The sequence below is a fragment of the Ornithorhynchus anatinus genome, chromosome 18 (assembly GCF_004115215.2).
Source record: "Ornithorhynchus anatinus isolate Pmale09 chromosome 18, mOrnAna1.pri.v4, whole genome shotgun sequence".
Classification (NCBI taxonomy): Eukaryota; Metazoa; Chordata; class Mammalia; order Monotremata; family Ornithorhynchidae; genus Ornithorhynchus; species Ornithorhynchus anatinus.
In genome coordinates this window covers 14,808,431-14,825,682 of record NC_041745.1, presented here as the reverse complement: position 1 = coordinate 14,825,682, position 17,252 = coordinate 14,808,431, and the positions used below count along the sequence as shown (strand labels likewise).

Here is a 17,252-nt window from a genome sequence, read left to right as displayed (position 1 = left end):
GGGCGCTGTCCTAAGCGCTGGGCAGGGGCAACTGGGACGGTCCTCGGAAAGGCCCTCGGTGGTTACGATTGCATCCCTGGAAGAGAGGGAGGGTCTCCCGCCTCCCTCCCTCCCTCCCCCAGACTGGGCCGGGCCCGGTGGCCGTTTGCACGTGGCTGGCCGGGGGGCGGGAGGGGAGGGGCGCTCAGTATAAAGCTCGGCCCGGGGCCCAGCCGTCCAGTCCTCCGGTCGGAGCCTCGTCGTCCTCGTCGTCCTCGTCGTCGTCCTCCTCCAGGCCGGCCTCCGGGATGCCGGTCTCCGGGATGCCGGCCTCGGCCCGCCAGCTGACCTCCTTCCACATCGACTCCATCCTGGCCCGGCCCGGGCCCCGCCGGGCGTCCGAGCCCCCCGGTCCCCCCCCGGGCCCGGGCCCTTGGCTCCCTCCCCTGGTGGCCTCGTTGCCCCTCTGCTACACGCTGGGGCTCCTGCCGGGCCCCCCTCCTCCTCTTCCTCCTCCTCCTGCCGGCCCCCCGGCCTTCTTCCTCAGCCAGGCCTGCTCCCACCCCAGCTGCCCCTCCGGAGGTAAGGACCCCTGGGCCCCTCGCCAGCGCTTCGCACAGTGTTGGGCGCCGGGGAAGAGGCCGGGCGGGGCAGTCCGAGGTCACGGGTTCGGATCCCGGCCCTGCCCCTTGGCAGCCGGGGGGGCTTGGGGCCGGTCACCTCTCTGGACCTCGGTGACCTCATCTGGAAACCTGATCTCCTTCCCCAGCGCTTCGAACTGCGTTTTAGAGCGGGACGTGCCCCCCAGAGCCCCTTGGCCGGGCCACCTCGGTCGAGTCCTTTCCCTCCCGCCGGGCCCCGCCTGGGACCGGGCCTGGGTTCAACTGGCAGAAAGAACAGCGGTGATGAGAATGTTGGTATGCGTTAAGCGCTTCCTGGGTGCCGAGCACTGTCCTGAGCGCCGGGGGAGAGGCAGGGTCATCGGGTGGTCCCGCCCGAGGCTCGCAGTTCATCCCCATTTGACAGATGAGGCCCCCGAGGCCCAGAGAAGTGAAGTGACTCGCTCACAGTCCCCCAGCCGCCAAGTGGCCGAGCCGGGATTCGCACCCATGACCTCCGACTCCAAAGCCCGTGCTCTTTCCACTGAGCCACGCTCAATGTTGGCATTCGTTAAGCGCTTACTGCGTGCCGAGCACCGTTCTGAACGCTGGGGTGGATGCAAGCTCACCACGTTGACCCCCGTGGGGCTCCCAGGCTTCACCCCCCCTTTGCAGATGAGGCCACTGAGGCCCAGAGAAGGGAAGTGACTTGGCCAAGGTCACACGGCTGGCAAGCGGTGGAGCCGGGATTAGAACCCACGGCCTCTGTAGATTGGGGATTAGATCCTTCCCTCTCGAGTCCCACCTGATGGACGCGTATCCCCAACGTTTAGCACATACTTAGCACTTAGCGAGTACCCTGATCACCGTCGTTAAGAGTGCCAAGTGGGAGCGTTCCGTGTGCGGGACACCGTTCTAAGCGCTGGGAGAGAATTTCCGGGCCGGGGGGGGGGGGGATTGGGAGGCGGGATCACAGTCCGGGACAATCCACGATTTAGAGTTTGGAAAGGGATTTTGGGGGTTCGTTCACTCATTAGTATTTATTGAGCGCTTACTACGTGCAGAGCACTCTACTAAGCGCTTGGAATGTACAAATCGGTATACTGTTGGTATCTGTTAAGCGCTTACTAGGTGCAGAGCACCGTTGTAAGCGCTGGGGGAGATACAGGGTCATCGGGTCGTCCCACGTGAGGCTCACGGTTAATCCCCGTTTTCCAGACGAGGTCGCTGAGGCCCAGAGACGTGAAGTGACTCACCCACAGTCGCCCGGCTGACAGGCGGCCGAGCCGGGAGTCGAACCCACGACCTCTGCCTCCCAAGCCCGGGCTCTTTCCACCGAGCCACGCCGCTTCCCCATAGTGTTGGTATCTGTTAAGCGCTTACTATGTGCAGAGCACCGTTTTAAGCGCTGGGGTACACACAGGGGAATCGGGTCGTCCCACGTGAGGCTCACGGTCTTAATCCCCGTTTTCCAGATGAGGTCGCTGAGGCCCAGGGAAGTGAAGTGACTCGCCCACAGTCGCCCGGCTGACAGGCGGCCGAGCCGGGATTCGAACCCACGACCTCCGGCTCCCAGGCCCGGGCTCTTTCCACCGAGCCACGCTGCTTGGGACACCGGGGACGATCCAGGGAAGGTAGTCGGCACCGGTCCGGGAGGCAGGAGGTCACGGGTTCTAATCCCGCCCCCGTCGACCCGGCTGCTGGGTGACCTCGGATAAGTCGCTTCACTTCTCCGGGCCTCACCTGTAAAACCAGGACCGCGAGCCCCCCGTGGGACGGGGACCGTGTCCAACCCCACCCCGGCGCTTAGTACAGTGCCTGGCACATAGTAGGCGCTTAACAAATACCGTGACGATTATCATCGTCGGCCTCAGGTCGCGTCGCCCCAGGCTTTGGGCGGTCCACTCGGGACGATCGCATTTATTCATTCAGCCGGGTCGACCGAGCGCTCACGGTGGGCAGAGCGCTGTGCTAAACGCTTGGGAGATTACGATGTGACCCTCCCTGCCCGCAGCGAGCTGATCGGGGAAGGCCTCCTGGAGGAGACGGGCTTTCGATCAGGCTTTGAAGGGGAGGGGAGTCGGTTAATTGTCCCTTAAGCACATGACTAGTGCCTTTATTGTTATTATTATTATTAGACTGTAAATCTGTGGGCAGGGAATGTGCCCGCTATATTCCGTCGTCCCCCCTCCCAAGCGCTTAGTACAGTGTTCTGCACGCAGTAAGCGCCCAATAAAGACCGTTCATTGACCGGCCTCCGTAGGCAGGAAAAGGGAACCTTAATAATTCATTGTATAATGTCGGTATTTGTTAAGCGCTTACTCTGTGCAGAGCACCGTTCTGAGCGCTGGGGGAGGTGATAATAATAATGTCGGTATTCGTTAAGCGCTTACTATGTGCCGAGCACTGTTCCGAGCGCTGGGGTGGACACGGGGGAATCAGGTCGTCCCACTTGGGGCTCACGGTCTCAATCCCCGTTTTACGGAGGAGGTAACTGAGGCACCGAGAAGTGAAGTGACCTGCCCACAGTCGCCCAGCCGACGAGCGGCCGGGCCGGGATTCGAACCCATGACCTCCGGCTCCCAAGCCCGGGCTCTTTCCACTGAGCCACGAGACGCTTCTCCTGTCTGAGGTTCTGATCCCGGCTCCGCCCCTTGCCGGCCGTGTGACCCTGGGCGAGTCACTTCACTTCTCTGGGCCTCAGTTCCCTCCCCTGGAAAACGGGGATGAAGACCCGGAGCCCCGCGGGTTATTAATAATATATAATAATAATAATAATAATTATTAGAAAGTGCATTCTATGTGTCAAGCATCTCCCTAATCACTAGGGGAGATATAAGATAATCCGATCTGGCACAGACCTGATAATATTAACGATGGCATTTGTGAAGCGCTTACTATGTGCCAAGCACTGTTCTAAGCGCTGGGGGCGGCGGTACGAGGTCATCGGCTTGTCCCGCGTGGGGCTCGCAGTTTTCATCCCCATTTGACAGACGAGGTCACTGAGGCCCAGAGAAGCGAAGTGACCGGCCCCAAGTCACCCGGCTGACAGGCGGCGGAGCCGGGATTAGAACCCAGGACCTCCGACTCCCCAGCCCGGGCTCTTTCCACTGAGCCCCGCCGATGTGTCCTGTGGGACCCGTTCATTCATTTATTCCCTCAACCGTATTTGTTAAAGCGCTTACTCTGTGCAGAGCACTCTACTGATGATAATACCTGGGTATTAAGCGCTCACAATGTGCCAAGCGCTCTCCTAAGCGCTGGGAAAGGCCTGGGAAGGAACAAGACATCAACGAACGGGGCCATTCCCCGCCCACCGTGAGCTCACAGTCTAAAGGAGGGGAGCGAGAGAACAGACCGTCTCATCCCCCTTTTACAGACGAGTAAACCGAGGCCCGGAGAAGCGCCCGCGATCACCCGGCAGACGTAGCACAGAGGCAGGATTGGAACCCAGGTCTCCGGACTCCCGGCCCCGGGCCCTTTTCCACTGCTTCCCTCTTACCCGGAAAAACCGGTGGCGACTGGAGATTTTATTTCAGGGGTTGGGGGGCGGTGGGATTTTTGACCACTTGCTCTCCTGCAAAGCCGCCTCGCCCTCACCGCTTCGTCCACTCGTTCCATCGTATTTATCGGGCGCCGACCGGTAGTAGTAATTAATGATAATTAAGGGATTTGTTCGGCACCCGCTGCGTGCCGGACGCCGCTCGGAGCGCTGGGGTGGATCCAGGCGCGTCGGGTCGCGCGCACTCCTCGATCCCCCATTTTCCAGAGGAGTGAAGTGACTCGCGCGGGGCCGACAAGTGGCGGAGGCGGGATTAGAACCCGCGACCCGACTCCCAGGCCCCTGCTCTGTCCACCACTCCGCGCCGCTTCCCTCTGTGCTTCCGACCGTGGGCGGAGCGCCGCACTAAACGCTGGGGAGAGAGCAATGGAAGAAGAAACAAGACACGTTCCCTGCCCGCGACGAGCTGGTAGGGGGAGACGGATATTAATATACATAAATAAATGAATTTCAGATATTCACTCGGCGGCGCGACCGTATTTATTGAGCGCTAACTGTGTGCAGAGCACCGTACTAAGCACTTGGGAGAGGACAGTCTAAGGAAAAGACACATTCCTTGCCCACGGCAAGCTCCCGGTCTAGAGGGTAAACAGATATATATAACCTCCCGGGAGCCCGTCGTCGGGCGGGGACGGTCTCTGTTGCCGAATTGTCCATTCCGAGCGCTTAGTACAGTGCTCTGCACGTAGTAAGCGCTCAATAAATGCCATCGAAATAATGAACGACGCACCATACAACACGGAGTACGGTGATGATAATTACGGCCCCGCAGCCTGGCTTAGTGGAAAGAGCCTGGAAAGGCGGAGGCGGTGGGTTCCGATCCCGACTCCGCCACCTGTCGGCTGTGTGACTGTGGGCGAGTCGCTTCCCCTCTCCGTGCCTCAGCGACCTCATCTGTAAAATGGGGATTAAAAGCGTGAGCCCCGCGTGGGGCCACCTGACGACCTTGTATCTCCCCCAGCGCTTAGAACAGTGGCCGGCACCTAGGAAGCGCTCAACGAATACCGTTGTTATTACTAAGCGCTGGGGTGGGAACAGGCGGATCGGGGTGGACACGGTCCCTGCCCCCCGTGGGGCTCGCGGTCTCCACCCCCCTTTTCCCGAGGAGGGCGCCGAGGCCCAGCGAATAATGATCCGTCGAGCGCTCACTCTGTGCGGGGCACCGTTCCGAGCGCCGGGATAGATACGGGGTCATCCGATCGCCCCACGCGGGGCTCCCAGTTTTTAAAACCCGGTTTTACGGCCGAGGCAGCCGAGGCCCAGAGAGGTGAAGGGACTGGACCGAGGTCCCCCGGCCGACCGGCGGCGGAGCCGGGATCGGAACCGCGACCTCATTCATCAGTCGTATTTACCGAGCGCCGACTGGGTGCAGAGCACTGTCCCAAGCGCTTGGCCCGTGCCGTTGGGCAACGGGGAGAGACCGCCCCGGCCCGACGACGGGCTCACGGTCTAAATAGCGAGGTGAAGATGGATGGAGACGCACCGTCCATAAAATAGTGATGAATTAGATCCACAGATAAATCAGACGTGGGGAGGAGCGGAGGGGAAGGGAGGGCTCGGTCCGGGAAGGCCTCCCGGAGGAGGCGAGCTCTCGGGAGAGGGGAAGAGGGTCGGTTTGGGGGATGCGAGCGGGGAGGGCGTCCCGGGCCGGCGGCGGAGGAGACCTGGCGTCTGCCCGCCAGTCCGGGCCGCTTCCCCGGCCGAGGCGGGGCCGGGGGAGGCTTCTCGCTGACTCGGTCTCCCCCCTCCAGGACCGGAACCGGCCGGGTTCGCGGGCTCGCCGCCGTGGCAGACGAAGGCCCCGGAGAAAGCCAAGCGGGTCCGGACGGTGTTCAGCTCCAAGCAGCTGGAGAGGCTGGAGAAGGAGTTTCTGAAGCAGCAGTACCTGGTGGGGGCCGAGCGGGTGCAGCTGGCCACCAGCCTCAAGCTCTCCGAGGTGCAGGTGAGGACACGCCGCCCGCCTCTGCCTTCCCGGCGCTTAGGAAATAGGCCGGGACGAAGGGAGCGGTCCCGGGAGCGGGATCCGCCCCGTTTCCCTCCGGCGGAACCCGGGAGCGGCTCGCCGTCGCCTTCGGCCGGGCCGGCCGGGACCGGTGGCCCGCCCGCGGCCCGCCCCTCGCTAGCCACCGGCCTCCGCCGGCCTCTCCCTCCCGGAGCCGGGACACTCCCCCTCCCCCCCGGACGGCACCCGCCGAGCGCTTACCGTGCGCCGGCCGCCGTGCCGGCCGTGGGACTCCGGGCCGGTCGCTTCACGTCTCCGGGCCTCGGTTGCCTCATCTGGAAAACGGGGAGGAAGACCGCGAACCCCACGGGGGACGACCCGATGACCTCGTATCCACCCCCCCCGGCGCTTAGAACGGTGCTTGGCACGTAGGAAGCGCTCGACGGGTGCCGTCGTCGTCGGAGTCGGGCGCGGTCCTTGTCCCACGTGGGGCTTAACAGTCTCCATCCCCATTTTCCAGATGAGGGAACGGAGGCGGAGCCGGGATCAATAATGACGATGGTATTTGTTAAGCGCTTACTGTGTGCCGAGCACCGTTCTAAGCGCCGGGGGGGGGGGGGGGGGGCGGGGGGGAGATGCAAGATCATCAGGTTGTCCCATTGGGGCTCACGGTCTTAGTCCCCGTTTTACAGTTGAGGAAACCGAGGCCCGGAGAAGTTCATCCATTCATTCATCCAGTGGTATTTATTGAGCGCCGACTGTGCGCGGAGCACTGTCCTAAGCGCTTGGCAGGTGCAGTTCGGCGGTAGATGGAGACGATCCCTGCCCCCGACGGGCTCACGGTCTAGAAGCGGGGAGACAGACCACGGAACAACAAGGCAGGCGTCAGTAGCCTCAGAACAGATAAATTCTAGATCTAGACACAGTGACTTGCCCGGGGTCACACAGCAGACAAGTGGCGGAGCTGGGATTAGAACCCAGGCCTTCCTGACTCCCGGGCCCGGGCTCCGGCCACTGGGCCACGCTGCTTCTCCAGCGTGGACCTGGACCGGAGTCAGAGGGTCACGGGTTCTGATCCCGGGCTCTGCCGTTTGTCTGCTGCGTGACCTCGGGCGAGTCACTTCACTTCCGGGCCTCGGTTCCCTCATCTGGAAAATGGGGATTGAAACCGAGGCCCAGGTGGGACGGGGACTGTGTCCAACCCCCTTTGCTTGTTCTCAGCACTTAGCACGGCGCCTAGCGCGTAGTAAGTACTTAACAGTGCCGTAATTATTATTATACTCTGTATTACATGCATTTGATCTGTACCGATCTGTTACTCTAGACTGTGAGTTTGTTTGGGGCGGGAACGTGTCTGTCGTTGAACCGTCCTCTCCCGCGGGCTCAGCACGGCGCTCTGCACACAGTCAGTGCTCGATAAATATGACCGGATGAATGCACGGTTGCTCTCCCAAGTGCTCGGCACGGCGCTCTGCGCGTAGCGCTCAGTCGAAACCACTGAACGGATGCACGAATACTCTCCCGAGCTCTGAGCACCGAGCCCTGCACACGGTCAGCGCTCGATAAATATGACCGAATGCGTGGATACTCTCCCAAGCGCTCAGTACAGCGCTCTGCACGCAGTCGGCGCGCCGAGACGGAACGAACGCACGGGCACTCTCCCGAGCGCTCCGCGCTCACTCAGTCCAGTCCCGCCCACACCCTCGGGCCCCGAGGCGACCCCTTGAGCGGCGATTCGGCTCTGTCCCCACCCCGTAGGTGAAAGTCTGGTTCCAGAATCGAAGGATCAAGTGGCGGAAGCAGAGCCAGGAGCAGAAGGCGGCCAAGCTGGCCCTGCTGGTCCCGCGGCCCCGGGCCCCGCCGTCGTCCGACGAGGGCGACCCCAGCGACGGGGACGACGCGCTGGACGTCGACAACTGAGCGGGGCCGGCCGCGGCCTCCCCGCCTCCTCCTCCTCCGGCCGGCCCCCCGGGCCCGCCTCCCGAGCCCCCTCTCCGGCTCCCGACCCCAGATGACCGGCACGCTGACCGCGGCGTCCCTGTCTGGGGGCCCGGCCGCTGTGCTGAGCGCCGGGGTGGGCCCAGGGAAACGAGGCCGTCCCCCCGTGCGGGCTCCCGGTCTCCATCCCCATTCATTCAATAGTACCGATCGAGCGCTTACTAGGTGCAGGGCACCGTACTAAGCGCTCGGACAGTTCGGCAACAGGTAGAGACGGTCCCCGCCCGCCGACGGGCTCACGGTCCCATTTTCCGGAGGAGGGGACCGAGGCCCGCGGAAGACCCCGCGGCTTGCCCACGGTCACCCAGCCCGACCGCTTCGGGGGACGGCGTCCTCCGCCGTCCGCCCTTTAAAGAAAACGCGAGTCGGTCGTGTTTACCGAGCACTTACTGTGCGCGGAGCACTGTACTAAGCGCTCGGGAGAGGACCGCGCGACGGTAGACTGTCGCATCCCCTGCCCACGGCGAGCTCACGGCCCGGCGGGGGAGGCGGACTTCGATATCGACGAACGGATGACGGATCTGGACGTAGGCGACGGGGGGACGCGAGGCGGGGCGACGCAGAAGGGAGTGGGGGAGATGAGGGGAAGCGGGGCTTAGGCAGGGAGGGCTTCTTGGGGGAGGCGGACCCGCAGGAAGGCTTCGGGCGGGGGAGCGGGCGGGTTGCGGGTCCGCGCCGACGCACCCGCGGAGGTTCACGGCGGACGCCCGGGACCCGGGACCGGGTCGCACAGCTGGCAGATCAGCCAGCCGCTTCCCGCCAGAAATTCCCGGCCCGGACCCTTGGATTTGATCACCTCGGAAGCCGCCCGGGAACCAGAGGACGAAGCTCCGGGCCGGGGAGGGAGGGGAAAATCCAAGGTGGACGCCGGGGAGCGGCCCGGCTCCTGCTCGGGAGGCCAAACCTGGCCCCCGGGGCTGGAACGGCGGGACTGTGGCGGGGGGGACCGGCCTCGGGGGTCCGGCGGTCCCCCCCGGGGGTGACACTCGGTTCGGGGGGCGGGCCGGGCCCCCGGGAAACACAGGTGGAGGCGAACGGGGCCTCGGCTATCGCTCCCACGGGTCCCGACCCCCGCTCGCGAAACCCCTCCGGCTGACCGGAGCTCAGGTGATGGACCTGGGGGTGCGTTGGGGGGGACGAGGGGGTCCCCGGGACACGGGGGGGAGGGGAGGGCTCGTTTCCTCGCCCTCTGCCCGGTCTTTCGTTCCGCCCGGGCCCCGTAGGCTATTTATAAAGAGAGGGAAGCACCGTTAATTTATTTGCCGCGATCGGCGTTCTAATAAAGCTGCTCCATTTTCAGTGGTGCGCTGGGGATTTTCTTTCACTAATGCTAAGAAGGAAGATGGTGGCGGTTAAGCGCTTACTAGGTGCCAAGCGCCGCTCTGGGCGCCCGGGGAGATCCCAGGTCAGCAGCTTGTCCCCCGCGGGGCTCCCAGGCTTCATCCCCCTTCTCCAGACGAGGGAACTGAGGCCCGCGGAAGCGAGGTGACTTCCCCAAGGTCACCCAGCAGACCAGCGCGGGATCAGAACCCGCCGCCGCCGACTCCCCGAGCCCGGGCTCTTGCCACCGAGCCTCTCCCTTTCTTTTTTCTTAGGGTCTCTGAAGCGCTTATTAAGTGCCGGGCTTGGGGTTGTTAGACGCGAACGGTCCCACATTTTCATCCCGGTTTTACGGACGAGGAGAAGGGAAGCGGCTCGTCCGAGGTCACGCAGCGGACGAGGGGCAGGACGGATTAGAACCCGGTCCCTCGAACCCCCCCGGGGCCGGGCTGTGGCCGCTCCTCTGCCCCGTGGCTGAGCCCCTGGGGTACAGGTGGCCACGTGGCTAATTCGTGATCCGTTATGGTATCTCTTTAGCCCCCGCTGGGTGCGTCGAGCACTGTGCGGAGCGCTGGGGCGTCGGGTCAGACGCGGGCCCGGCCCCTCCGGGAAGCTCACGGTGCACGGGTACGGAATCCCCCTTTGATATTTGCGGAAACGGAGGCGTTGAGGAGGGAAGTGACTTCCGAGGTCCCGCGGCAGGCAGGTGGCCCAGCCGGCATTCGAACCCGGAGCCTCCGACTCCCAGGCCCGCTCTCTTTCCGCTAGGCTCGTCGCGGGCGATGAGCTGGAGGAAAACGAGCCGTCCGTAGGAATCCGTATGTCGTTCGATCCTGTCTGTTAAGCGCTCGGCGAGGGCAGAGCACTGTACTGAGCGCTTGGGAAAGGGCGGCACAACCATAGACGGCGCCCGTCCCCGCCCACGACGAGCTGACGGAGGACCAAGGAAGTCGGACACGGCCCCCGCGGGACTCACGGTCTAAGGCAGAGGGAGGAAAGTCATGATGGTGCTACTTGCTAAGCGCTTCCAGAAAGCGCTCGATAAACGGGGTCCCCGGTTTTACAGATAAGGGAACCGAGGCACAGAGAGGTTAAATGACTTGTCCGGGGCCACCCAGCCGGCGAGGGGCAGGGCTGAGGTGAGAAACCCAGGGCCTTCTGCCCCCCCCCCGGACCCCGATCTTTCTACCGGGTCCGTGTGGGGGGGGGGGGGGGGGGGTCGCCGTGGGCGGCTTTTATCTCGTACGCTCCCGAGCGTTCGGTACAGTGCTCTGCCCCCGGTGAGCACTCCATAAACGCGATCGGCGATGGCGTCGGTTAAGCGGTGTGCTAAGCACTGGGGTATCTACCGCTCCCTGACCCCCGTGGGGCTCACCGTCCAGGGAGGAGCAGCGCGGCTCGGCGGAAAGAGCCCCGGCTTGGGAGTCAGAGGTCGTGGGTTCTAATCCCGCCCAGAGTCGCTTCTCTGGGCCTCGGTCACCTCGCCCGGGGATCAGAGCCCCCCGTGGGGCGACCCGATGACCTCCCCCGGCGCTTAGAACGGCGCTTGGCGCGGAGCAAGCCCTTGACAAAGACCGTCCTCATCGTCCTTTAATCCCCATTTTATAGATGAGGAAGCCGAGGCACAGATACGGGACCCGCCCGGGGTCACGGGGCCGACGGGTCCGTGAGCCTGTCGTGTGCCGAACTGTCCGAATTGTCCTTTCCCACGCTCTGCACACAGGAAGCGCTCAATAGGTACGACCGAACGAATGAAAGCGGAGGAGCGGGGATTAGAACCCGGGACCTCCGACTCCCGGGCCCGGGCTCTTTCCACCAGGCCCCTGTACCTCTTCCTCTCTGCCCTGTACCCCAGAAGAGATCGCTCCATCGTACTTATTGAGCGCTCACTGTGTGCGGAGCCCTGTACTGAGCGCTTGGGAGAGGGCAGCGCGACGAAAGAGGACGCGTTCCCTGGCCGAGGTGAGTTTAGTTGAACTTGGCGTTGAGAGAGACGGAGATTCAGGTTGTGTGTGCCTTCCCTCACACACCGGCAGAGCCGGGACCAAACCTCTGTATGTTGAAAAGGAGATTCGTTAAGAATAATCATCGTCGTCGCGGCGTCTCTTAAATGCCTATTCGTTCATTCATTCGATAGGATTCATCGAGCGCTTACTATGTGCAGGGCGCTGGACTAAGCGCTTGGAACGTTACCTACCCAGGCACTGTACTGAGCAATGGGGCGGACGCGAGCTATAACCGTCGGGGCGTCCCACCTGAGGCTGGCCGTCTTCGCCCCCCTTTTCCGGACGAGGTCGCCGAGGCCCAGAGAAGCGACCCGCCCGAGGTCGCACAGCAGGCGGGTGGCGGAGCCGGGATTCGAACCCAGGTCCCCCTGACCCCCGGGCCCAGCGAAGCCGCGGGGCTCAGTGGAAGGGGGCCGGGCTCGGGAGCCGGAGGTGATGGGTTCGAATGCCGCCTCTGCCACTTGTCAGCTGTGGGCAAGTCGCTTCTCTGTGCCTCAGTTCCCTCATCTGTAAAATGGGGATTAACCGTGAGCCTCGTGTGGGACCACCCGATGATGCTGCATCTCCCCCAGCGCTTAGAACAGTGCTCTGCACATAGTAAGCGCGTCACAAATACCTTACCCACCAGGCCAAGCCGCTTCTGCAGGGCGGGGATCCCATCCTATCCACTATGTACCGTGGAAGCCCGGGCTTGGGAGTCAGAGGGCGTGGGTTCTAATCCCGACGCCGCCCCGTGTCTGCTGCGGGGCAAGTCACTTCACTTCTCAGTTCCCTCATCTGGAAAATGGGGGTAAGAGTGCGAGCCGGCCGTGGGACGGGGACAGTGTCCAACCCTGTGGCCTGGGCGCTGGAACAAGTTCCACGATTGCTCTCCCGAGCACTTCTCACGGCGCTCTGCGCCCGGTTAAGCGCTCAGTACATAGCGGTGGATCCACTGGGGCAGGCTAGGACGAGACCTTTGTTCTTGCAAATGGAGGGAAGGGGGAAGGAGGCCCGGTGGGGGAGAGGAAATGAGCTGAGGCCCGCTTTGTCCCCGGCCATTAGAGGGGATCAGATTAGACACCCCACTGTCTGGCCAGGCTGTGGCCTGCATTTGACCCCTTGGGGAGGGTTAGGGGGGCTAGGAGGGGGAAAAAGGAGGGTCTTGAGGGGGAGGAAGAGGGGGGAAGGCTCGGGAGGGAGCCGAGGAATTTGGGGGGGAAGAGGCAACTGGGAGGAAAGCTGGGTCTCTGGGGACGGACCCCGGACCCCTCTCCCCGCCGCAAATGATCCACGTTCTCCAGATCAGCGGCACCCGCCCCTCCGGTCTCCACCTATAATAACCGCGGTTAATAATAATAATGTTGGTGTTTGTTAAGCGCTCACAATGTGCAGAGCACTGTTCTAAGCGCCGGGTCATCGGGTTGTCCCACGCGAGGCTCCCAGTCTTCACCCGCCTTTTACGGATGAGGTCGCTGAGGCCCAGAGAAGTGAAGCGGCTCGTCCACGGTCACACGGCGGCCAAGTGGCGGAGCGGGGATTCGAACCCGTGACCTCTGACCCCCCAGCCCGGGCTCTTTCCGCCGAGGATAAGCGGTCACTACGCGCCAGGCCCTCTACTAAGCGCCGGGATGGGGAGGAGCAAACGGGGCCGGACGCCGTCCTCGTCCCACGCGGGGCTGGCGGCCCCGATCCCCCGTTTACGGATGCGGGGACCGGGGGTCTGTTTGGTTTTCTTCGGTTGGTCTTTGTTAAGCGCTTACTAGGTGCCAAGCACTGTTCTAAGCGCTGGGCTGGATGCAAGGTCGTCGGGTTGTCCCACGTAGGGCCCACAGTCTTCATCCCCCTTTTACAGATGAGGGAACTGAGGCACGGAGAGGTTCCGCGGCTTGCCCAAGTCCACACGGGCATAACGCTGGCGTTCGTTAAGTCGCTCGGCGGCCAGCACCGTTCTAAGCCGCAGGGGTAGACGCAAGTTAGGTTGGACGCAGTCCCCCTCCCCCTGGGGCTGACGGTCTTTATCCCCGTTTTCCAGAGGAGGTCACTGAGGCCCATTCATTCATTCATTCATTCATTCATTCATTCATTCAATAGTATTTATTGAGCGCTTACTACGTGCAGAGCACCGTACTGAGCGCTCGGAATGGACAAGTCGGCAACAGACAGAGACGGTCCCCGCCGTCCGACGGGCTCACGGTCCGGTCGGGGGAGACGGACGGACGAGAACGATGGCGATAGATAGAGTCGAGGGGAAGGACGTCTCGTAAAAACCGATGGCGACTAAATGGAATCGAGGCGATGTGCATGTCATTAACAAAATAGATAGGGTAATAGATATATACAGTTAAGCCACGAGTACAGTGCTGAGGGGATGGGAAGGGAGAGGAGGAGGAGCGGAGGGAAATGGGGGGAAAAGAGGGTTAAGCCGCGGAGAGGTGAAGGGGGGGGCGGTAGAGGGAGTAGAGGGAGAAGGGGAGCTCGGTCTGGGAAGGCCTCTCGGTGGAGGTGAGTTTTAAGTAGGGTTTCGAAGAGGGGAAGAGAATCGGTTTGGCGGAGGCGAGGAGGGAGGGCGTTCCGGGACCGCGGGAGGACGCGACCCGGGGGTCGACGGCGGGACGGGCGAGACCGAGGGACGGCGAGGAGGCGGGCGGCGGAGGAGCGGAGCGTGCGGGGTGGGCGGTAGAGAGAGAGGAGGGAGGAGAGGTAGGAAGGGGCGAGGCGACGGAGAGCCTCGAAGCCTAGAGTGAGGAGTTTTTGTTTGGTGCGGAGGTCGACAGGCAACCACTGGAGGTTTTTAAGAAGGGGAGTGACACGCCCGGAGCGTCTCTGCGGGAAGACGAGCCGGGCGGCGGAGCGAAGAATAGACCGGAGCGGGGCGAGAGAGGAGGAAGGGAGGTCGGAGAGAAGGCTGACACGGTAGTCTAGCCGGGATATAACGAGCCCAGAAAAGTGAAGTGACTCGCCCAAGGTCACAAAGCAGACAAGTGGCCGAGCCGGGATTAGAACCCACGACCTAATAATAATAATGATGATGATAATGTCGGTATCTGTTAAGCGCTTACTATGTGCCGAGCACCCTTCTAAGCGCTGGGGGAGATCCAGGGTCATCGGGCTGTCCCCCGTGGGGCTCCCGGTCTTCATCCCCATTTTCCAGATGAGGTCACCGAGGCCCGGAGAAGGGAAGTGACTCGCCCAAAGTCCCACAGCCGACAGGTGGCGGCGCCGGGATTAGAACCCACGACCTCTGACTCCTAAACCCTGGCTCCTTCCTCTGAGCCACGCTGCTTCTCAAATGTTGCCGTTTAATAATAATAATTAAAATGTTGGTATTTGTTAAGCGCTTACTAGGTGCAGAGCACCGTTCTAAAGCGCTGGGGGAGATACACGGTCATCGGGTCGTCCCACGTGGGGCTCGCAGTCTTCGTCCCCATTTTACAGATGAGGGAACTGAGGCACAGAGAAGTGAAGTGACTTGCCCACAGTCACACGGCTGACAAGCGGCAGCGTGCTCACTAGGTGCCGAACTCTGTTCTAAGCGCTGAGGTTGATACAGGGTAGTCGGGACGTCCCCCGTGGGGCTCCCAGTCATTCCTTCATTCGATCGTATTTCCCGAGCGCTTACTATGTGCAGAGCGCTGGACTGAGCGCTTGGAATGGACAACTGGGCAACGGATAGCGACGATCCCTGCCCGGTGACGGGCTCACAGTCTAATCGGGGGAGACGGACGGACAAAAACAAGACAATTCAATAGTAATGTTGGTATTTGTTAAGCGCTTACCCCGTGCAGAGCACCGTTCTGAGCGCTGGGGGAGATACGGGGTCATCGGGTCGTCCCGCCGGAGGCTCAGTCTTCATCCCCATTTTGCGGATGAGGGAACCGAGGCACAGAGGAGTGAAGTGACTCGCCCACGGTCACCCAGCTGACAAGTGGCGGAGCGGAATTGGAACCCATGACCTCTGACTGCTTCTCACTTATTCACGATAAATAGAATCAGGGGGATGGACACCTCATTAACCAAATGAAGAGGGCGATCAAAATCTATCCCAATGAGCACAGTGCTGAGGGGAGGGGAAGGGGGAGCAGAGAGGGAGCAGAGGGAAAGGGGGAAGCTCCGTCCTCATCCCCATTTTCCAGATGAGGTCACTGAGGCACGGAGAAGTGAAGCGACTCGCCCAAGGTCACACAGCTTTCTCTCTTCCCCGGCCTCCGCTCTCCCAGGCCTTCGACACCGCGGACCACCCCCTTCTCCTGGAAATGTCACCCCGCCTTGGCTTCGCTGACTCCGTCCTCTCCCGGTTCTCCTCTGGCATTCATTCATTCGGGAGTATTTACTGAGCGCTTACTACGTGCCGAGCACTGGACTAAGCGCTTGGAATGGACAAATCGGCCACAGATAGAGACGGTCCCTGCCCTCTGACGGGCTCACGGTCTAATCGGGGGAGACGGACGAGAACAAGAGCGATAAACAGAATCAAGGGGATGAACATCTCATTAAAACAGTAGCAAATAAGTAGAATCACGACCGTCCTCCCTCACTCTCTTTGTTGGACTCCTCCTCCGCCTCCCACCCCCTAACTGTGGGCGTCCCTCAAGGTCCAGTTCTCCGTCCCTTTCTATTCTCCATCTCCACCCGCTCCCTCGGAGACTCACTCGCTCCCACGGCTTCACCTCTGTGCGGATTTAACCCAGATCTCCCCCTCCGGCCCTCATCTCCCTCCCTCTCCGCGTTCTCGCGTCTCCTCCTCCCTTCGCTTCGCTTGGACGTCCCCCCGTCACCTGAAACTTAATAGGTCTAAAACAGAATTCCTCATCTTCCCACCCAAACCCTGTCCTCTCCTGGACTTTCCCCTCCCCGTAGACGCCGCCACCATCCTTCCCCTCTCACAATCCCGCGTCCTCCACTCCTCTCTGTCATTCGACCCCGTCGATCCGTCACCCGATCCCGTCGGTCCCACCTTCCCGGGGCCGCTAAAGTCCGCCCGAGGCCGCTAAAGTCCGCCCGTTCCCCTCCGTCCAAACCGCCACCGCCTTGATACAGTCGCTCGTCCCCTCCCGCGTCGGCCTCCCTGCCGACCTCCCGGCGCCGGGCCCGACTTCACTCTGCGGCCCGCGTCGTCTTTCTACAGAAACCTTCAGGACGTGTCCTGCCCAAACCCCAGGGGTTGCCCCTCCACCTCTGCATCCAACAAAAACTCCTCCCCGTCGGCTTTAAAGCCGTCCGGCCCGTTGCCCCCTCCTGCCTCACCTCCCTTCTCTCCTCCTGCGGCCCAGCCCTCACACTTGGCTCCTCCAACGCCAACTTTCTCGCGGCGCCGCCATCTCTCCCGTCTCGCCGACGGCCAGTGGACCACATCTGGCCCGGAACGCCCTCCCTCCTCCAAAATCTGTCAGACATCGACTCTCCCTCCCCCTGCCCGCCTTGTTCGAAGCCTCCGCCTCCTCCGGGAAGCCTTCCCAGACTAAGCCCCCCTTCTCCTCATCTCCCCGTCCCTTCTGCATCGCCCGGTCTGGCTCCCTTTCTCCTCCCGGCACTCACGTCCGTAACTGTCAATTTTTTCAATCTGTATTGACGTCTGTCTTCCCCACCTAAGCTTGTGGGCAGGGACTGTGTCCTTTCATTGTTGTGTTGGACTCTCCCCAGCGCTTAGTACAGTGCTCTGCGCTCAATAGGTACGAACGAATGGACCAACATCCACTGTGCCCTGCCGCTTTCTGGAAATTAGCCAGAATCCGCCTCCTCCGGCTCAGTGCGGGCACCCGGAGGGGCAGGGAGAAGAGGGGGAGAAGCAGGGTGGCCTAGTGGATGGAGCACCGGCCTGGGAGTCGGAAGGACCGGGGTTCGAGTTTGCGGACTGCAAGCCCACT

At 62.2% G+C, this 17,252-nt stretch overlaps 1 protein-coding gene across 1 annotated transcript; it reads left to right on the top strand.

Moving 5' to 3' along the window:
* The first annotated feature begins 287 nt into the window (after positions 1-287).
* LOC100085126 (homeobox protein notochord-like) lies at positions 288-8,236 on the top strand. Its single transcript, XM_029046762.1, has 3 exons — positions 288-561; positions 5,892-6,082; positions 7,841-8,236. The coding sequence occupies exons 1-3, from the start codon at positions 288-290 to the stop codon at positions 8,000-8,002; spliced, it is 627 nt and encodes a 208-aa protein (XP_028902595.1). The 3' UTR covers positions 8,003-8,236.
* Positions 8,237-17,252: the final 9,016 nt, after the last annotated feature.